A 21,085-nucleotide genomic window follows, 5' to 3' on the forward strand; every position below is an offset into this window, starting at 1 on the left:
AAAGTTCCTCTAATTAACCATACCAAATCCTAGAGAATATAAAGTCTTTCCCCCAACTCATTACCATTGAGAAATATAATTTTGCTTCGAAATTCAAGCACAATCATTTTAACAAAAAAAAAACAAAATTATTATTATAGTGATTTAAGTCTTTGTGAAATTTTGAATTTATAACCAAACAAAATTTTGCATATGATGCTGTACATTTGTTTTCTCTCACTATAAACAACTACCCAATAATGATATGAAAACATCCAACGTTTTAGTATGATTACATAAGTTAGTCATGAGATCATCTTTAATCCTATTTTATTTTTCATTTTAAAATAAATTTGAGTAAAATTGTCTTCACCTTTGCTTTATTTTTTATTTCATAATAAAGTAAAAATGAGATTATAAAAAATAAAGTAATGTATTTATATTTTACTCATTATATTTTTAACTCCAAAATAAAATAGAGTTTGAAAGAAATTCAGTTCACTCCACCTTTTTTTAAAAAAGTAATACAATAAAGATGATCTAAAATGTCGACTACAAGTCTACAATGCGTATTTGGCGAGTCCTATGTGAGCTGCATTCTGTTTTGATATTTTTAGTATTCATCGAACCTTACTCAGTTACTCTGATATATGAGTTTGCAATCTGCATATTTTTTCTGTTTGTGTCACATCTTTATAAAAACCAGAGAAAGATAAAACCTAGAAAAGGTATTAAAAAGATTTATGGATATCCATGTCTATAAGAAAAAATAAAAAGATATGTTTCGCTAAAGAGAAAAGGAAAATTATATGAACACGTTAAGGTTGTAAAATAGATGATTTCATTTTCATTTAAATAGATGATTTCACCTAATTTCTCTAATTAAAAGGTGTATATTCACACTCCTATTTATGGATGGGGTTCCTCCTAATGTTGCAAGAGTTTGACAACAGCGGTGAAGAACTTAGTAATATACAAAGAGAATTAAAATAGGAGTGAGAGTGAGTAATTAGAGAGAGAGAGTATGAATTAAAATAAGAGAATTCATGCATCTAACATAAGTGCATTTTTTTGTTTGGTCACATTGACTGCGCATCTAATATTTATCCAATCGTTCCTTCTTCTTTCCGGTCTATAATGTTTCTCCTGACACTAAAAGTCTCTTAGATTTGAAACTGGCAGATCATATTGGTCTCTGTCTTTTTTTGTGTTCTTCAACACAGAGAGACCATTATCAGATCACCAGATTCCCATTTTCCCGGGAAATAAAAACAGACTATTTCCTTGTCGCATCTATTGAATGTTTTTTTTTTGCAGCATTTGATTTGCTGTTCTTATTCCATCAAACATTATAATTATTATTCTATAACTTTGGCACCTTCTCTTTGTTTTTTTCTTCCTGAAGATAAACATTGCCTATAAAAAATCTCATCTTTCTAATAGATACCCTTCTTGATCTTGAAAGATACACACAACTTTTGCAAACTCACTCAATTCCCAAGGTAACCAGAGAGTCGCAGAAAACAAGGTCGGAGAAAATATAACCAGTCACTGTCTTGTCTGCTTTTCTCTTCGGTCCTGCCAATATCGGTACTGTCTTTTTAAAAACATTTTATTTTTCTTTCTTCTTTTTTTTTAAAACATTTTATTTATCTGTTTCTAAGTTTTAAAAATGTTCGGTTGGTTGTCTTCCTCTGATTCTTACTCGTGTTGCGTGTCTGAATTGTTTTGTTTTACTATTATATTCTCAGGGCTCTGCAACTTGTTAAAAAGATTCAAACCTTTGTCTCTCCTCTAGATCTTCTCAATGGCAGGAAATGAAACAAAGAGACCAAGAAGAAGAAGAAGAAGAATACACCTAAGCAAGCTATACACACTAACATGCACCCAATCATGTTTCAAACAAGACCATTCTCGAATCGGAGGACCTGGTTACTCTCGTGTCGTCTTCTGCAACGAGCCTGATTCACCTGATGCTGATTCAAGTAACTACAGTGACAACTACGTGAGAACCACTAAGTATACTCTCACTACTTTCTTACCAAAGTCACTCTTCGAACAGTTCAGGAGAGTCGCTAACTTCTACTTCTTGGTCACTGGGATCTTGTCTTTCACTCCTCTTGCTCCTTATACCGCTTCAAGCGCCATTGTTCCTCTCCTTTTCGTCATCGGTGCTACTATGGTTAAAGAAGCTGTTGAAGATTGGCGCCGCAAGAAACAGGTACTCTTTCATTTCTTTCTTTCTTGCAATCTTGTGGTCTTGTTTAGTGTTGGGCATTCGGGTTTACGGTTCGGGACGGGTCAGGTTTATTACGATTTCGGGTTATTCGGGTTGGGGTGTTTAGGATTCCTTTAGGAACCGAACATTTTCCGGATCGGATTGGTTCGGGTTCATGTCAGGTTTCTATTTTTGTAGAGTTTAAAGAAATAGGAACTGTTTGGGTTTTTGTAAATTCCGGTTTGGTTTTGGTTTTGCTTTTTTTGGTTCGGCTCTAGTTCGGTTTCCTGGTTTCAGAAAATATGCCCAGGACTAGTCTTATTCTTGATATTGTCTGAAAGATTCAAGCATTTTCATGTTATTAGGATATTGAGGTGAATAATAGGAGAGTGAAAGTGCATAAAGGAGATGGGAGCTTTGATTCAAAGGAGTGGAAGACTTTGAGTGTTGGAGATATAGTTAAAGTAGAGAAGAATGAGTTCTTCCCTGCAGATCTTGTTCTGCTCTCATCTAGCTATGAGGACGCTATTTGCTATGTAGAGACCATGAACCTTGACGGTGAAACCAATCTGAAAGTCAAACAAGGACTAGAAGTAACTTCATCCTTGAGGGAAGACTTTAACTTCAAGGGCTTTGAAGCATTTGTCAAATGCGAGGATCCAAACGCTAACTTGTACTCCTTTGTTGGAACCATGGAGCTTAAAGGAGCCAAGTACCCTCTCTCACCTCAACAGCTTCTCCTTAGAGACTCAAAACTAAGGAACACTGACTTCATCTTTGGCGCGGTTATCTTCACTGGTCATGACACAAAGGTTATCCAAAACTCAACAGATCCTCCTTCTAAGAGAAGCATGATTGAGAAAAAGATGGATAAGATCATCTACCTCATGTTCTTCATGGTGGTGTTGATGTCATTCATTGGTTCTTTCATCTTTGGAGTTACAACAAGAGATGATTTAATGAGAAGATGGTACTTGAGACCAGACAGCTCATCTATCTTCTTTGATCCCAAAAGAGCTCATGTTGCTGCCATCTACCACTTCTTAACAGCTGCTATGCTGTACAGTTACTTCATCCCAATATCTTTATATGTCTCAATAGAGATTGTGAAAGTCCTTCAGAGCATCTTCATCAACCAGGACATTCACATGTACTACCAGGAAGCTGACAAGCCGGCTCGTGCAAGGACCTCTAATTTGAATGAAGAGCTTGGTCAAGTGGATACAATTCTCTCAGACAAGACAGGGACATTGACTTGTAACTCCATGGAGTTCATCAAGTGTTCTGTCGCAGGGACGGCTTATGGACGTGGTGTCACTGAGGTTGAGATGGCTATGGGAAGAAGGAAAGGTTCTCCTCTGGTGTTTGAGAGCAATGAGGATGATGTGGAGTACAGTAAGGAACCATTTGTTGAAGAATCAACTGTGAAAGGATTCAATTTTAGAGATGAAAGGATAATGAATGGGAACTGGGTCACTGAACCTCATGCTGATGTTATTCAGAAGTTTTTCAGATTACTCGCGGTGTGTCATACAGTGATACCTGAAGTGGATGAAGAGACTGAGAAGATCTCTTATGAAGCTGAGTCTCCTGATGAAGCAGCATTTGTTATTGCAGCAAGGGAGCTTGGGTTTGAGTTTTATAACAGAACTCAAACTACCATATCTGTAAGAGAGCTTGATCTTGTGAGTGGTAAACGAGTTGAGAGGTTGTACAAAGTCCTGAACGTTCTTGAGTTCAACAGCACAAGGAAAAGAATGTCAGTGATAGTGGAGGATGAAGATGGAAAGCTTTTATTACTTTGTAAAGGAGCAGATAAGTAAGTGTAGATGTTACTATAGAAAACCTTTTCAAAGATGAACTATCTTGTAACTTATTGTTTCTTGTTTCTTGTTTCAAGTGTTATGTTTGAAAGACTTTCCAAGAATGGTAGAGAGTTTGAAGAGGAAACAAGGGACCATGTGAACGAGTATGCTGATGCAGGGCTGAGAACTTTGATACTAGCATACCGCGAACTCGACGAGAAAGAGTACAAAGTCTTCAGTGAAAGAATCAGTGAGGCCAAGAGTTCAGTTAGTGCTGATAGAGAATCACTTATAGAGCAAGTCACTGGGAAGGTTGAGAAAGATCTGATTCTTCTTGGAGCTACTGCTGTTGAAGATAAACTCCAAAATGGAGTAAGCAAGCTTCTCATGATATTCATAAAAATCAATTTTTAGTTCTTGAGCTGACATATATTATCTTCTTCTTTTCAGGTGCCTGACTGCATTGACAAGCTAGCTCAAGCAGGAATCAAGATTTGGGTTTTGACTGGTGATAAAATGGAAACTGCTATCAATATTGGGTATCGTTTTCTCGGTATCACCTTAATATTATCTACTCCTTTGAGTTCCGGCATACATTTTTTGTTCATTCTATGAACAATTTTTGTATGTATCTCTTTGACAGATTTGCGTGTAGTTTGCTAAGACAAGATATGAAGCAGATCATAATTAACTTGGAGACTCCTGAGATCCATTCACTGGAGAAAACCGGAGAGAAAGATGCCATTGCAAAGGTATATATACAAAAAAAATGTTATCTATGCACAAGATTATGTAGGTGAATGATGCAAAGTGGTTGATGTTATCTTGCAGGCATCAAAAGAGAGTGTCTTATTGCAGATAATTAATGGAAAGGCTCAGCTAAAGTACTTTGGTGGTGGAAACTCTAATGCTTTTGCTTTGATCATTGATGGTAAATCACTGGCTTACGCGTTGGATGATGATGTCAAGCACATATTCTTAGAGCTAGCTGTTGGTTGTGCTTCTGTCATTTGTTGCCGTTCATCACCAAAACAAAAAGCTCTGGTCAGTTTCTTCTTCACTTGTTCTTTTGGTTAAACCTTTTGTTGTTGTCAAGATTCACTCAAGAGTTACTATATATAGGTGACAAGACTAGTGAAATCCGGAAACGGTAAAACAACATTAGCCATTGGTGACGGCGCAAACGATGTTGGGATGCTTCAAGAAGCAGACATAGGCGTTGGGATTAGCGGTGTGGAAGGCATGCAGGCTGTAATGTCAAGCGACATTGCCATTGCTCAGTTTAGATATCTGGAGCGTTTGTTACTAGTCCATGGACACTGGTGTTACAGGCGCATCTCAACAATGGTGTGCTACTTCTTCTACAAGAACATTACATTCGGTTTCACTCTCTTCCTATATGAAGCATACACAACATTCTCAGCTACACCTGCTTACAACGACTGGTTCCTATCTCTTTACAATGTTTGCTTCTCTTCTCTTCCTGTTATTGCTCTTGGTGTCTTCGACCAAGATGTATCTGCCCGGTATTGTCTCAAGGTAAGCTTGTTTTTTTTTTTAATTACAACAGCTTAATCATAAACAAGTTGTAACCAAACTCTTTCTTGGCTTCACAGTTTCCACTATTATACCAAGAAGGTGTGCAGAACGTTCTCTTCAGCTGGCGGAGGATACTTGGATGGATGTTCAACGGATTCTACAGCGCAGTAATCATCTTCTTCCTCTGCAAAACCTCTCTTGAGCCACAAGCTTTCAACCACCAAGGGAAGACACCAGGGAGAGAGATCTTAGGTGGGACAATGTACACATGTATAGTCTGGGTTGTGAACTTGCAGATGGCATTAGCCATCAGTTACTTCACACTGATCCAGCACATTGTCATATGGGGCTCCATCCTCGTTTGGTACCTCTTCATCACGGTCTACGGAGAGCTTCCAGCAATGATATCAACCGGTGCGTATAGAGTATTTGTTGAAGCTCTGGCGCCTTCACTTTCTTACTGGGTCATCACTCTCTTTGTGGTTGTGTCGACTTTGTTGCCGTACTTCGTCTACTCGGCGGTTCAGATGAGGTTTTTCCCAATGTACCATGGGATGATACAGTGGTTAAGGTACGAGGGTCAGTGTAATGACCCTGAGTACTGTGATATGGTGAGGCAAAGATCCATAAGGCCTACAACTGTTGGTTTCACCGCCAGGTTAGAAGCTAAAAGGAGATCAGTGAGGAGATCTGAGTCTATATGACCACCACCAAATAGCCTCTCAGCAGACTCGCAGGACGTATATAGACCGGAGGAGAAAGCTGTTTTAACCAGTTTCTTGTACATTTTTCTGACAAAGAAACATCTGAAGATTACACATGAGTAGAGAGATGCATCTCTAAGTCTTTTGCTCTTCTCAAGATTCCTTTTAATCTATACTGTAATTCTTAGAGCATAGGGTAAGTTATGTATACCTCTTTGGTTCAGTCCTATTAACGCTTTGTTAATTGGATTCTTGAATGCAATAAGTCATCTTGTGTGATGAGCAATGACAAGGAATTATCATTGTTTTTAGTGAGTTTCTGGAATCCAAATCGTTTGTAGAGTCTCCTTGTCGCCAGAAACTCCCAAACACAAACTCTCCCTCCATGGAAAGTTCCTGCAACATCTCCTCAATACCTTCCATGCAACTAACTCTCGACTCATCGCCAGACAAATGCTCTTCCTCCTTTGTAGGTAGAAAGGTTTTCATGTCTCTTCTCTTCTTTCTTCTGATGACAAACTTCTTCATCTTGTGAGCAAGTTTTTGAGGGATCTTGAAAAAGACGAAGAGAAAGAACTGTAGCATAAAGCATTCACAGCAGCAACAAAGGACAACACAGTCTGCTGCAACAGCACCACAATCTTGTTCCATTATTCTTGATGCATTAAGGTGAAACAACAAAGATATAAAAGGAGGATGGAGGAAGCAGAGCTCAAGAGGTTGCAGCAGATTGTGTCAAAGGAAGGAATATATTCCTTTTGTTGCCAATATTGGTATCAACAATGCAAACGCAAAGCCACACCCCCATGTGTTTGTGTTTGCTCTTATAGACACTTTTAAAAAGCATTGTTTAGGTGTCTTGGACGTCAAAGCAACTACTTACTCTCCATCACGGTGATCCACAAGGGCAAATCAGTCTCTCTAGATGTAGAAGTTGAGCCGACAAAAAAGAGACAAAGAAAAGATCCGTGTTGATTTATCATAGGTATAAGAATGAGACAACATGACGAGGAGGTAATGTCACAGAATGTGCAAACTTGTAAGATTAAGAAATAGATACAAAAAAGTACTTTCATGTAAGAAACAAAAACCTCTCTTGCTCTAATCTTCCTACCACATGCTCCTCTGAAAATCCTCTATTTCTGCAAATTGTATTTTGGTTAGTATCATTTCACCAAAATGGAAACAAAACATGAACACAATTCAAGAGTAGACAAGAGATTCTTACTGTTTTGGGTACTCAAGAAGGTTCTGCATTGAGATTTGTGGGCTTGAGGTGCAAAAAGATGGGAGATTTTCAGACAAAACTTGGATGGTCTTGAAGGGTTTTGTTGCCTTTTAACACCGAGAGATCAAAAAAACAACCTTGTGTATGGATATTTACACGTTTTGGTCTCTGCTGTTGTGACTACTATGTGTGAAAAAATCTGTACTATAATTTTGGCTACCAAACGCCATTCTCCTGAACAATCTGATCTCTGCTGACTGTTGAGCTGAGTCAAAGACTTCGCTTTCCCCTAGTCTCATCCCATTGGTCAGGTCTTCCGCAGATAAACTCTCAAGAGCCCTCACAACCTGCAACGAAAGAAAAGCATTTCAAGTTTTGAAACTCTTGTATTGAAGAAGGAAAGAAAGAGAAGAGAATGGTCTTTGTACTTGTCCCATCCGAGGTCTCTTGGCAGCTGAGTGGCGCACGCATGCTCCTGCAGCTTCAATCATTCTAAACATCTCGGAACCCACATAGTTTCCTCCAAGCTTGGGGTCTTCTAACGAATCAAACTCCTCGGTTTCTACGGCATGGCTTATCAGAGGCCGTGCCTGAATAGCAAAAGGTCAAAACGTCATGATGATGACATGAAGATAAAGGTTTTTAAGAGATAGCATGCGTACCCATTCAACAAGGCTCTCCTCTCCTAGTGGTTGGGATGTATCCACTGGTTTACGTCCAGTGATTAACTCGAGAAGAACAACTCCAAAGGAGTATACATCAGACTTCTCTGTTAGTTTCCCGCTTGATGCATACTCAGGTGCCAAGTAGCTGAATAAAGATGCAAAGTATGTGAGTTTAGTGGCCTTTTAATCAAACTAGGCAAGTAAGCACGTACCCAAACGTTCCCATGACCCTTGTGGTGATATGAGTGTTACAATCAAGAGCTAATCTTGCAAGACCAAAGTCAGAAACCTATAAGAGAATGAGAATGTTATGTAACTAAAACCTTGAAAAATCAAGAATAGCAGACATATGTGTTTACCCGAGCATCAAAGTTGTCCTCTAAAAGAATGTTAGAAGACTTAATGTCCCTGTGGATGATCCGAGGATGACCTGACAATACACAAATGTTTAGAAGCTACCTTGAGAAAAAAATCAAAGCGAAGAAAAACAACTTACAATCTTCATGGAGGTAAGCTAGTCCACGAGCAGCACCAGCAGCGATTCTAACACGCGTTGCCCAGTCAAGAACTTCTTTAGATGCTATTCAGAGGAGGCAGAAAGAACACACTATGAGTACTACTAGTTGGTGTGTAAGTGTAATATCAGAAAATGTGTTTTTGTTACTTTTTTTACCATGAAGGTGGAAGTAAAGGTCGTTGTTAGAGACATAATCATAAATGAGCAATCTACGGTCATCAGAGATGCAATGTCCCACGATCGAAACCAAGTGCCTGTGATGGATTCTGCTAAGCGTCTCGACTTCAGCTTTGAACTCTCTGTCACCTTGCCCGCCACCAATCTTAAGCTGCTTCACAGCAACTACTCTCCCATCTGGTAGCACCCCTTTGTATACACAACCAAACCCACCTTCACCCAATAGATTCTCTTGTGAGAAGCCATTCGTTGCCTTCACAAGTTCTTGGTATGAAAACAGTGGTCTTGAATTGCCTAAGCCGCCGGATTGCGATTGTGAGAAGTAACTCCCTGAACGCTTTCCGGATACTATAGGTGCAGATGACTGTGTCCTAAAGAAAGCTGCATCTGCGCATTTGTCCAAAGAAGTCAAGAAACAGTTTTCACTTAGGCTTAAATAAAATTAGTTACCTGGTCTTGAGGAGGAGGAGCTCATTGGTGATGGTGTGACATAGCCACCACTAACAGCTGAGAGGCGTTTCTCTCGTCTTCTCACGCACCAGACAATGAGTCCAATAAGACTGAAAACTATGAGGGCTACTGCGACACTGATGCCAACGATAGGTCCAGTACCGATGCTACTACTATGAGTAGAATTTGAGGTATCAGGAGCACTAGGAGGAAGGTTGTTTTGAGGTGTATTGTTAGAGCCTGGTGGTACAAGTATCTCGGAAGGAGAATCTTGAACAGGAGGAGGAGGAGAGAATGTTGGTGGTGGTAGAGTATCTGAAGGCGGTGGAGTAGTATCCTCTGATGGTGGAGGAGGAGACTGAACGGGACGACCTGATGGAGAAGGAGGAGGAGGTGGAGGAGACTGAATGGGACGCTTTGGAGGCGGTGAAGGAGGAGGAGACTGAGAGGGACGCCCTGAAGACGGTGGAGGAGAGCGTTGTGAGATTGGTGGGGAAGGAGAAGGGCGTGGAGGAGGAACAGATGAAGGAGGTGGAGGAGAAGAAGGCAATGGTGGTGGAGGAGACGCTTGTGGTGGCTGCACGGACGGTGGCGGCGGTGAAGTTGAAGGAGGAGGTGAAGGGATCACTGGCTGTGGCGGTGGGAGAGAGGTCTCAGGTGGTTTAGGCAGAGGAGGAGGAGCATCATTTGGTGGCGGTGGTGATGTCACCGGTGGTGGTGTGGCCGGAGGAGGAGACTGAGACGGTGGAGGTGAAGTAGCATTGTTAGTCGGAAGAGAACTGCCTAACGGCGGAGAAACAACCGGTGGAGGCGGTGGGAAAGTTGAAACAGGAGGCTGAGCCGGCGTTGTTGCCATCTAAAAATTTCAGACAAGCTACAAATCTATCACCGACAAGCTTCTGGATCCATCAAAAAACCTCAAATTCTCAAACTTTGGTCGGAGAGATGATTGGGATCACTTTCAAACCTAAAAAATGCAGAGTTTTGAGTAAGACAGTCTCCTGAAAGCACCAAACTTTCACCAACCCTAACAACACTAAACGTGACGAAGCGGCAATCTTTCCAGATCAAACACACACAGCTTAAACCCTAAATTACTCAAACATCTAAAGCTTCTTCAGATCTCCTTTAAACCTCAGATCTATCTGTAAGAGCTTTCTTCACTCAAACACCATAACTGAAACAAACAAAAAAGAATATTAAAAGTTGACAGCTTTACACTTCTTCAGACATTAAAGACCATCAAACAAAACACACAAGTAGCTTTGTCTTTCTTCTTCTAAACTCTTTCTTGAATCTCCTTCTTACAATGAATCAAATCTTCTTACAGAATTCAGAACAATAATTTTTTTCTGAACAAAGTAAACAATCAAAATTAACGGTCAAAGAAATCAAAGATTATATTTTTTTAGTTTTTTATAAGGGAATAAATTAATTTCTGTCCACAAACGAAAGAAATCAAAATAAGCTACTTACCAATTTCACTTGTTTTTTTTTTCTTATGTTTTTTTTTTGTTTTATTCAAGCTTCTACGCGTCTTTTTGTTTTTAATATAAAAACGCGGTTCGTCATCAATCTAATCGATGATAATCAGAAATAATCTCACATGACCTCTGACCTTCTTTTTTAACTTGACGTGAAGTAAACCATTAACTGTTAATCAAATTGGCATATTCATGTTTTCTAGAGTATTATTTCAATGACATGGAGGTGTCTGCTAATGCTAATTACGTTTTACTCGAAATAAGTTCAAGTATTTAATATGTTGTGTTAATTCTTTAAGTTGACTTTTCTATATCAAGTTGTAGTTTGACTTGACCGCTTGAGAAATTAATACTATAAAATTACGTTTTTTTTCTTTTGACATCATATGTTGCATTTAAAAAGGAGAAAATTTTAATATATGAGTTTAATATATAATTATATATTTAACACTAGACAACTATAAAGAATTATAGCACATGACATCTATAAAAAAAATAACACTAGAAGTTTATGCTCTTAAAGCATTTTCAACTCTACTCCATAATTTATTTAAAGTAAAAAAATGTTTCAATCATATTCAGTTTTCATCTCGTAAACATATAATTATTCTATAAATTGAATAATCATTTTATCTTCTATTAATTATTCTATTTTTCTTCAAAAATAAAATAAGAGTAAATTTAACTTAATTATATAATTAATCAATTTTAAAATATTCTGATTTAAAAATAACCTACTATATCAAAGATAGTTCACATTAGGATTAGAAAAGAACTAATCATCTTGTAATAATATCAATAAATTCGGAAGATTATGTTTTAACACAATATAGTTAAAAGGACGGCTATCTGACTATATTTGCAAAGCAAATTATCAAAAAATTATGTTTTAAATTTTGTAATCGTTCAACGAAATTTTTTCATATTTAAATATATTCATATACTAAATATTATCATAAAATAGACCGGTAAAATTAGATTTATAGCCAGTTTATAATTCGGAAGATTTGGTGGAGTGGAATTTTGATGAAAAACCGCAAAATTGGACATTTAACCACTTGATTAAATTCAAGTCAATTCCTAGTTTCTATTGTTTATTGTAATTACTATGATATTAATCCGCTATATCAGTCACACCACACATAACACCAATTTATAAATCTTATATATTTAATAAAAAGCCAATAACCACGTGCTTTACATTACACTATCCAGCCTGAAAATGTTCTACAATTTTATAGCCATAAATATTGGGACCATTTCTACCTCAATTGACCCAATCTATTTGTATTGGTCCTAATTGATTTTAGTGTTCGTATTTGTAAGATTAACGTGAAGACTCCGGACCTCCGGTGATGACATATGTGCACTCATCACAACCTTTGACGTTTGAAGAATGAGATCTTAAACATTTCTTTCTAATAAAGAAATACAAACCCTTTAACATTTTCCAATTTACACAGTGCAATTAGATATGTGTGTGTGTGTGTATGTATATGTATGTCTGATCACCTTTTCAAAACATAACTTAGTATGTCATTTAATCAACAACGGTAGATCAATAATAATGTTACTTGCATTGTTGTCACCTACAAATGGATTTCAGTCTAGAAAATCCATCATAAATGTTAAAACACAAGAATGAGTTGGGGAAACATTCAAAGCAATTCCATCGAAGGAGTTCTCAGCTTTGAATATCTAATAAAATGAATATTAAAAATATTAAGATACACATCCAAAATATATTTAATATGATGTTTAAATTTGAAAGATACTTTTAGATGATATCTCAATATTAAATCTCATTCTTGTGTGTTTAATATTGAGATATCATCTAAAAGTATCTTTCAAATTTAAACATCTTATTAAATATATTTAAATTTGAAAGATACTTTTAAATGTGTTTCAAAAAAAAAATGTTAAACACACAAGAATGAGTTGGGGAAACATTCAAAGCAATTACATTGAAGGAGTTCTCAGCTTTGAATATCTAATCAAATGAATATTAAAAATATTTAGATACACATCCAAAATATATTTAATAAGATGTTTAAATTTGAAAGATACTTTTATGATATCTCAATATTTGAAATATTTATTTAATTAAATATTGGTATTTTTTACTATTCAAAGTTAAGTACATTCCTAATAAAATTGCTTTTGTAGTAACAAAAAAATATGTCGCCAAAAGAACATTCACTAACTCGTGATCCCAAGACATTGCAACTACAATTTTGTTGCTTTTTTATAAGCTCTCCTCAGTTAGTAACCACGAGACATTTCTCCATCATTACCAAATGAACAAAGTCCTCAAAGTAAAAGAAGGTCCCGTGTCATCAATTGATTACTGGTACATGTGGTGTGAGAGCAAAGTGAGGATCTTGAAGGGAATATATACATGATCAATAACTAAAACGCACTTTGTTAATCTGGCATCATTGAACAAGAGGTTTTATTTATAAACACATGCCACCTCTCCGCTGTCTCCAACTTAGATATTTCCTCAAACTGGTTGCTACATTAACTCTATTTTAGTATATAAAATGGAAATATATTCCGCATTCATATCATTAGCATGTGTTGTTGATGTGGATGCACATTGTGTTCAAACTGGTCATGGTGATGTATCACTTCACATGGGATCTTTTCAAGTGTGGAATTGAAAATGTAAAAGCTGTGTGAATAGGCCTTTCTTCTAGGAAACAAGAAAACTAATGGATTCATAAACCAAATCCAATTTCAGATTCACAAGAGCAAAAAGTAATTTTGTAACAAAATTTATATTAAAAAAACAAAAGCAGTTTTATTTATTAAATCAGAAAGACATCTGAGAAATACTGAGCTCTTGAAGAATGGCTGCAACTTCCACTTCTTGTTTTTTTTTTCATTTGCTCTCTGCATCATATATGTCCGTTCTGCGATCTCTTATTAAGGAACAAACAAAAACAAAAGAAACATTCGAAAGAGAACCATCAACATTAGCATTTGCATCATGCAGTTACTTTGCCTTAGATATAACATAATGAAAACAGTCCTAGACCCAACCATTTCTCAACACCTTAATCTCAAACACTACTATCAAGAACCTATGTAAACTATGCTAAACCCCATAATCTATGTGGTCTAACCACATAGCCATCCATCCATCCATGGCTACTATGCTCATCACTATGTAGAAACCTCATTAGAAACTCTATCAAGTATCAGGACATGGCCATTTCAATAACAAAAACTTTATCGCTCTCCTGCATGTTTGCAATCTACAATTTCAACCGGCTGTTAACACTTCCCACAGCTAAAAAAACCACTCCTCACTGCAAAATTAAGCCTCAAACCCTAAATTACATTTTTATCTACCAAATCTTCCGACAAGAAGACAAAAGCAGCTATACAAGTTTTAAAAGCTAAGGAGCTGTAATAAAAATTGAAAATCAGACAAGAAAGCAAAAAAGAAAAAGATTAGTAAATGCAGAAACAATAATAAAAAAAAAAGAGGATACACGAGGTAGAAGCCATGAACGAAAGCACCGGCGAGGACAAGACCGAAGAGACGGTCCCTGAGAACAGGCTGATGCCTTAAAGTCAAGCGAATGAGAGGAAGAGCAGGAGCGTATATGAGAGGCACCAAGAACTTGATCGGAGCTCCTTTCTTCTTCCTCTCCATCCCTGTTTTCGACGGATCGCTTGACGACGACGACATTGGAGATCCCTTTTGCTTCAGTTCTGCGATTCAATTGTTTTTTTTTTTTAATTATTTTGCGATTAAAAAAAGAGGTTTAAGGAATCCTTTTTTTATCATTGGACATGGATTTATAACGGACCTCGAAAGATGGGCCCATTTTTCAGCCCACGAGAATTTTTTTTTTTAACGCTGATTTATTATAATTTTACAATTATGATATAGGAAAAATTACATAAACGATTCGACAACCGACAATACTATCTGCCTTATGAAGACCTACGCCTAACTGCATCACTTGAGCCGTCTTATGAAGATCCACGCCTGACCAGATTTACTTGCACCATATTGAAGATCCCTTGCAAGCATTTCTTCTGTAGTCTGCATAATTGTTTAATAAACTGCTCTCTCCGGAACTTAAAACTTGGATTTCCTGTAATCTGCAATAAATTGTATAGTCTGGCATTCGAACCCCAGACTTGGACGTAGAAGCCCACAAGAAATTTAAGAATCTTTTTTATTTTTTTTTAGTTCGGTAAAAACCAGGACGGTCGGAAAATAGAGTTAGGCTTTTAGTAGTAACACTCGGTAATTAGATTAGAAACTTCATAAACGCAGCGTTTCGGTGCAGATGCAACGTTGAACTTCCGTAACCACCAGTTACTGAATTTTTTCGTGATTATAATTGCTCGGTCCTGATTACATTTGTGTCTTGACGACAAGTGTGAGAAGCATCCACTCGACGGAGAAGAGAGTCAGGCATGGAGACTGCGATATGTGGGAGATTAGCTCTCGCACCAACCACTCTCTTCAATTCTATCTCAGGTTCTTCCTTGTCAACATCACCCTTGTGTGGTATCATCATCATCATCATCATCGGATTATTTTTTTTCTCTGCTGAGTGAAAGTTTGAAACTTTATTAGCTTAATTGAAGCTATTTGAATTGAATATAGAAGAAAGGGTTCTTATTGATGATGTTTATGAAATTTATAAGTGTTTGTTGGAAGTGAATCTGATTGGTTCTGAAGATCTTACAAAACATACGTTGATGTTTATGAAAATGTATTTTTTTATAAAAAGATTCAGACTTTTTTTTTTTTTTTTTTTACATTTCTGGCTTTTGTAGTTTGTGTTTGGTTTCAGCTATATGAAGTGAATCAGTTTGTGTCTCTTACTTGATGATGTGTGCAGGGGACAAACACTCTGTCTCAAAAGGACCATGCGTTAATAACCGTGGAGTTCTCATAACCATGTCTACGTACGCTGCATTGGGTAAAGGAGGTGGTGTGTTGGACAAACCAATTATAGAGAAAACTACTCCTGGTCGTGAATCCGAGTTTGATTTGAGGTATACATTTGCCTACAAGATCATCTCCAAACTGCCAAAGCTCATTGTGTGATTTTTACAATTGCTGTGGTTGTTCAGGAAATCGAAGAAGATGGCTCCACCGTACAGGGTGATACTTCACAACGACAACTTCAACAAGAGGGAGTATGTGGTTCAGGTGTTGATGAAGGTCATACCAGGCATGACTGTTGACAACGCAGTTAACATTATGCAAGAAGCTCACATCAACGGTTTGGCAGTTGTGATCGTCTGTGCTCAGGCCGATGCAGAGCAGCACTGTATGCAGCTCCGCGGTAACGGCCTTCTCAGTTCTGTTGAACCTGATGGTGGAGGCTGCTGAAAAAAAAATACTAGTTTAAAATTTCGTATAGATTTTCACGCCTCCCAGGACACTCTATTTAGTAAAGAAAATGTTTCCTTTAATGTTGTATATAAATATCAGAAATTTGGTACCAAGACTGTTACTGTATGCAGTGAACTTTTTTGCCTTTATAGATCTTTTGTTGTGTTGAACCTTTGAAGAGTCTAAACATTAGAGTTCTCTGTGAAGTGTGAACCCACAAAAGGCGACTTAAATCGAAAGTATGAGCATAAACAACAGATATAAAAAGTTTCCTACGATATGATTCTCACCACAAGACAAGATGCTCTATTGAGGCAACAAACTTTACAACAGCTTCATAGGATTCTCACCACAAGACAAGCTAAGCTGCTCGTGCCTTTTTGGTCATCCACGACTATTATATATGTCGGCTTAGAGCTGTTAGCTCTCTATGGTTAGCCCGTCCTAGGGACTAAGCCCTGTTATGGCCCAAAGGAAAGCATAGCTCTTCTCAGACTTCTAAATCATCTTTTATCAGCTTAGTGAACATTATAATCCAGAATCATTCATCTTTTTTTTATTTCACTTTTTTTCCTAAGCTAAAACTGAGAAAAAAAAACATAAGCTAGCAAGATCTATATATACATTCATACAACGTAAGATACAATCATGAAACTCTTCAGCGGTTCATGCCTGGTACAACTATGGGAGGAGTTACTTTCTCTCGGCTCCATTTCTCTACATTCGAAAGCCAACCTGAAACAGTCACAATAAAACATATTTAGTGATTTCTTGTAGAAAACGTTAGATCTTTTTCTTTTCTAAAGACAATAAGATTGCATACTGATGGAAGGATCGGCACCACGGTTCTTGAGCTCTCTAGATTCTTGGCAGATAGCACAAGAAGTGCAAAAGAGATGGACCCAAAAGTCACCGCATGGTTCCTCAGGCAATGCGAAATGTTCCCTAAGCCTTGACCTGTTTGGAAATGCGTAAAGCCAGCAGCAACCCACAAACCCTAACGCTAGATGAATCAAACCTGCGTCCATGCAAGCTGCACCCCCAAAACCCAAATTTTAGTTTTTTTTTTTTTTGTATAAACAAATCAATGTTAAAATGAGATTAATACGTCTTTCTTACGTATGGTTCCTCTGTTTACGATCTCGGTGTTCTGAGCGAAGGAGATGCATGGCATTATAGCTGTCTGAACACCTTTTCAAGAATCCATTTTTGAGACAAGAAAGATTAAAGATTAGTTTTTTTTTTAAACAGAAGAGAATATGATTAAGAAGGGAACGTACAAATGTGACCATCTAGGTGACAATCACAGAGACCGGTGGTCCATAGTCCCTGAGGAAGTTCTCTACCGTACGGTTGATCCCGGAACGACGCTCCTTCTGCCTTGAACACCGGCCCATCCCCGTACATTTTGTAATAAATTTCAGTGATTAATAATATATAATAATTCTCAAATCAATTGTACCAACAAATAATAATTTGTCACTTTCTTTGATTTTCCCTAACGTTTGTTCGTCAGATGGATAGGTTTTACAAGTTTTTTAGAGAACTTGAAAGACTAATTTTTTTTTTCCGGTGAGAAAAATTAGAAAACGAACGGGGGGAATTATGTAAATATATATGTCTTTTGCAATCGGAGCTGGACATAGGTACCAAAACGCTTCAACAACAAAGAAGATAAACGTCAAGTTTTGTTGGTGGAACATTTATAAAACGATAATAACGTTTTTAATCTAATCAATAAAAATAACGATTTTATCTTATTTTTAAAAAAGCTTTCAAATAACGGTTTTATCTCAATATAGGAATACTGTAGTCTAATATGAAAGCAGTTATCATACAAAAGAGGTTGGATAAATTTATCCAAATTATTATCTGCACTATACAATTCGTGAAGTATTTATTGGTTGACAAGAAAGACGCAAAATATTAAGATTTGTATGATACATAAATTAAACCTCGTCTATTTGTAAAGCGTTTTCTAATTTTTATGAGAAATTTCCTTTTTAAATTTTTTCAGTTGTGCCATAAAACAAGAAAAATTAAATAATTCGCTACTGGTTTATCAAAGAAATTGACTATAAAAACTATAGGATTAATAATTCTACAATAGAAAGTTTGAGTTCCAAGTCTCAGATAAAATTGAATTATGCAGAATATTGAAAAAGTAAATTTTACAAAATATTTTTATCATAAAGCAAAAGTACCATTAAAAATTGTTTTTATAGAATGGCTCAAGTTAATAAAACAAATATAATGTCGCTTACATAATGTTTTCGTAGTTTTTAATATCATAGTTAATAGTGCTTAAAAAGGTAAATTTGCTGAATAATTTCCACATTTGCTAATTAAAGGTATAAATATATCTTCTGTGTAAGTTACAAAAATTTAATTCCCAGCCTATTTTCAACTTCTGAATGATTTTTTATAGAAGAAACTGGCAACACACATTGAAATGGTCAACGTTTGTGTCTTAGACCATCTCCAATGTATTTTGCTATTTTCACCTATAAAATAAGGGAACTCTATAATAGAGGTGAGATATGCTCCAATGTATTCCCCTAAAATAGCAATTTCTAAAATATAGAGTAAAAAATAGAGGAATGCTATTTCTTCCTCTATAAATAGAGGAAAAAATAGAGATCTCTATTATAGAGTAAGAAATAGAGATGGGTTGGAGCAATTTCACATCTAAATGCTATTATAGAAGTGAATATAGCAATGGGTTGGAGATGCTCTTAGAAATTGATTATGCCGGTTTTCCAAAAGTCATTGGTAATGATAATTGTGATTTGTATGAACAAAAATAGCAGCAAAAGGGAGAAAAGAAGAAAAAAATGAGGTTGCCAATCAAAACTAACCATGAACTAGGGTTTTGTCCAAGTCTGTCCCCCACTATACAATTGTCTGCAAAATTTCTAAAGACATTATTTTAGACTTTTAGTTATTAGTATTTTGGGAAAGACATAATGTCTCAAGACAAAGAAAGACAACTTAAAATATTTTACTTAATATATTTTCTCAGTTCCTGCAAGTAAGATTTTTAGTATTTTTCATATTCTAAAAATTAATATATTTTATAAATATAAGACATTTGTTATACTTCTAAAAATATTAATCGAGAATAATTAAATTGATTAAATATATTAGTATTTGATAGTTATCAGAAATTATATAGTAAAAATAGTTTATGCAGTTTTTTTTGTCAACGAAAATTCATGTATGAATAAATTTTTAATAAGTGTGAATATTTAAAAAAAAATTATTTCTGGAACGGGAAAAGTATATCTCAGTACTGAAAACTATCAAAAATATTTGAAGTGAAATATTTTAAATATGCTCACTTAATTATTCTTAATTTGTGAGATATTACAGTGAGAACTTAAAGATGCTTTTATAACTTTTGTTTTAAAATTTGGCATGACGTCAATTAATATTCCCGCCTTCCTTAACTCGCAATAAAAAATTGTTTAATTGTCCAAATTCATTAATCCACAACACGCACGCTGGGCACGTTTGAAACTCTAGTTAAACTAATTTTCTTAATAATGGAAACCGAAACTCATATTAATCCTAACACAGACACCTGCTTTGAACATTATAGTATTTAAGTTACAAACATATAAAAGCCAGCATTGAAAAGAAAGCAAAAGGGTTATACAAACACAACTAATTTAAAGGGGATCATACTGGTGGATGAAAGAGTCGATGTGGCACAACATCTCATCAGTTGTGGTCTGAGCAAGCTGAGACTTACCCAGAATGTGAAACGCGTGACCAACGCCTGCATACACCACGCGCTTGATCATTTCCTCGTTACCATCGCACATCTCCATCTCTCTATCCATCAGCACATCCATCTCCGCCACGCACACCAGCGTCCTCGCCACCATCTTCTTCACCGGTTTACAATACGGATGCTCCCTGTTTTCGCCACGTGGCAAAGCCAATCTCCACCACGTGTCGGATGCCGCCAGCGTAAGTATCGAGCTCTTTGTATTATTTTCCACGCGCCTCTCACTCTCTGTACGCGCCTCCCCGCCGAAGAAAGGCTGCATCAGGATGGTTCCTTCTATCCTCAAGGGCTGTAGATCATCCGCATCTGTTGCTAATCTTGCGGCGACATGGTGAGCGATGTTGCCTCCGGCGCTGTCTCCGACCAAGAATATTCTGCTCAAGTCACATAGCGTGCCCCACAAGCCATTGTTTCTTCTTTTCTTGAGCCAATGAATGACATTGACGCCATCTTCGTATGCTGCCGGGAGAGGGTTCTCAGGGGCTAAACGGTAATTTACAGACATGACCATGCAACGTGAGCTAGCGGACAATCTGGCCAAGAACTCGTGGTAACACGACCAAGAAGCCGAGCCGACGCAGAAACCTCCACCGTGGAAGTAGACTAGCAAAGGAAGCTTAGAGTTGGTATCCATCGGGACATAGAGACGTGCCCATACGTTGGTCAACTTGTCTATGTAAACATCGGAGCAAGCTACACCGAGCTCCAGGGGTAGTGAGGGACCCACACACGGCACGAGTTCGGATCGTTCCACGTGGCCGTCTTTGTAAACTTTAATCAGGCCTTCCACTTCGTCTACGACCGGTCCATGAATGTTTGTGTTATAAGGGTTAATGGTCATCACATGGGTCAATGTGGTTGCTCCCATTTTCTCTGATTTTAGGTGTTTTCTGCTGATTTGTGACACAAAGGAGATTTTAATAGATGGTTGTAAGAGAGATATGGATCTTTTATTAAAAAAATTGGAGATTGATGTGTTTGGGAGGTTTCTTACATAGGAGGAGGATATATATAATGGAGGGTGATGGAGACGGGTGAGGTTGGAAATATTTCCACTTTACTTGTTCCATTAAGATAATAACAATAATTGAAACCAAACTTGTTATTGTTATGAATGAATGTATTATGCGAATCAACTTGAAGAAACCAAAAAAA

General features: G+C 36.9%; 6 protein-coding genes across 7 annotated transcripts; 2 read left to right on the plus strand and 4 right to left on the minus strand.

Annotated features, from left to right (window-relative positions):
- Positions 1–870: 870 nt before the first annotated feature.
- On the plus strand, positions 871–6,560 carry LOC106353839 (putative phospholipid-transporting ATPase 9). Its single transcript, XM_013793648.3, has 9 exons — positions 871–1,569; positions 1,731–2,200; positions 2,563–4,016; positions 4,098–4,374; positions 4,453–4,541; positions 4,646–4,754; positions 4,834–5,046; positions 5,125–5,541; positions 5,619–6,560. The coding sequence occupies exons 2-9, from the start codon at positions 1,787–1,789 to the stop codon at positions 6,243–6,245; spliced, it is 3,600 nt and encodes a 1,199-aa protein (XP_013649102.2). The 5' UTR covers positions 871–1,569; positions 1,731–1,786; the 3' UTR covers positions 6,246–6,560.
- A 635-nt stretch (positions 6,561–7,195) lies between these two features.
- Positions 7,196–11,392, minus strand: LOC106353840 (proline-rich receptor-like protein kinase PERK9). 2 transcript variants are annotated; one of them, XM_048735901.1, is made up of 10 exons: positions 10,759–11,392; positions 9,283–10,459; positions 8,812–9,219; positions 8,635–8,718; positions 8,498–8,568; positions 8,351–8,427; positions 8,136–8,283; positions 7,902–8,063; positions 7,474–7,820; positions 7,196–7,387 (listed from the first exon to the last, which is right to left on the minus strand). In XM_048735901.1, the coding sequence occupies exons 2-9, from the start codon at positions 10,136–10,138 to the stop codon at positions 7,626–7,628; spliced, it is 2,001 nt and encodes a 666-aa protein (XP_048591858.1). In that variant the 5' UTR covers positions 10,139–10,459; positions 10,759–11,392; the 3' UTR covers positions 7,196–7,387; positions 7,474–7,625. The 2 variants fall into 2 exon arrangements, with proteins under 2 accessions (XP_048591858.1, XP_013649103.1); XM_013793649.3 differs by lacking the exon at positions 10,759–11,392 and adding an exon at positions 10,540–10,727.
- Positions 11,393–13,441: 2,049 nt separating this feature from the next.
- On the minus strand, positions 13,442–14,790 carry BNAA07G24500D. The gene is made up of 2 exons (XM_013793650.3): positions 14,267–14,790; positions 13,442–13,681 (listed from the first exon to the last, which is right to left on the minus strand). The coding sequence occupies exons 1-2, from the start codon at positions 14,464–14,466 to the stop codon at positions 13,651–13,653; spliced, it is 231 nt and encodes a 76-aa protein (XP_013649104.1). The 5' UTR covers positions 14,467–14,790; the 3' UTR covers positions 13,442–13,650.
- Positions 14,791–15,030: 240 nt separating this feature from the next.
- On the plus strand, positions 15,031–16,309 carry LOC106353842 (ATP-dependent Clp protease adapter protein CLPS1, chloroplastic). Its single transcript, XM_013793651.3, has 3 exons — positions 15,031–15,270; positions 15,638–15,794; positions 15,873–16,309. The coding sequence occupies exons 1-3, from the start codon at positions 15,207–15,209 to the stop codon at positions 16,132–16,134; spliced, it is 483 nt and encodes a 160-aa protein (XP_013649105.1). The 5' UTR covers positions 15,031–15,206; the 3' UTR covers positions 16,135–16,309.
- Positions 16,310–16,513: 204 nt separating this feature from the next.
- LOC106357098 (protein PLANT CADMIUM RESISTANCE 12) lies at positions 16,514–18,187 on the minus strand. The gene is made up of 4 exons (XM_013796783.3): positions 17,418–18,187; positions 17,257–17,328; positions 16,961–17,170; positions 16,514–16,872 (listed from the first exon to the last, which is right to left on the minus strand). The coding sequence occupies exons 1-4, from the start codon at positions 17,542–17,544 to the stop codon at positions 16,796–16,798; spliced, it is 486 nt and encodes a 161-aa protein (XP_013652237.2). The 5' UTR covers positions 17,545–18,187; the 3' UTR covers positions 16,514–16,795.
- A 1,470-nt stretch (positions 18,188–19,657) lies between these two features.
- On the minus strand, positions 19,658–20,929 carry LOC106353843 (probable carboxylesterase 6). Its single transcript, XM_013793652.3, has one exon. It carries the CDS (start codon positions 20,796–20,798, stop codon positions 19,809–19,811), a length of 990 nt encoding a protein of 329 aa, XP_013649106.1. The 5' UTR covers positions 20,799–20,929; the 3' UTR covers positions 19,658–19,808.
- Between the last annotated feature and the right edge of the window lie 156 nt (positions 20,930–21,085).

This window comes from Brassica napus, chromosome A7, assembly GCF_020379485.1.
Source record: "Brassica napus cultivar Da-Ae chromosome A7, Da-Ae, whole genome shotgun sequence".
NCBI lineage: Eukaryota > Viridiplantae > Streptophyta > Magnoliopsida > Brassicales > Brassicaceae > Brassica > Brassica napus.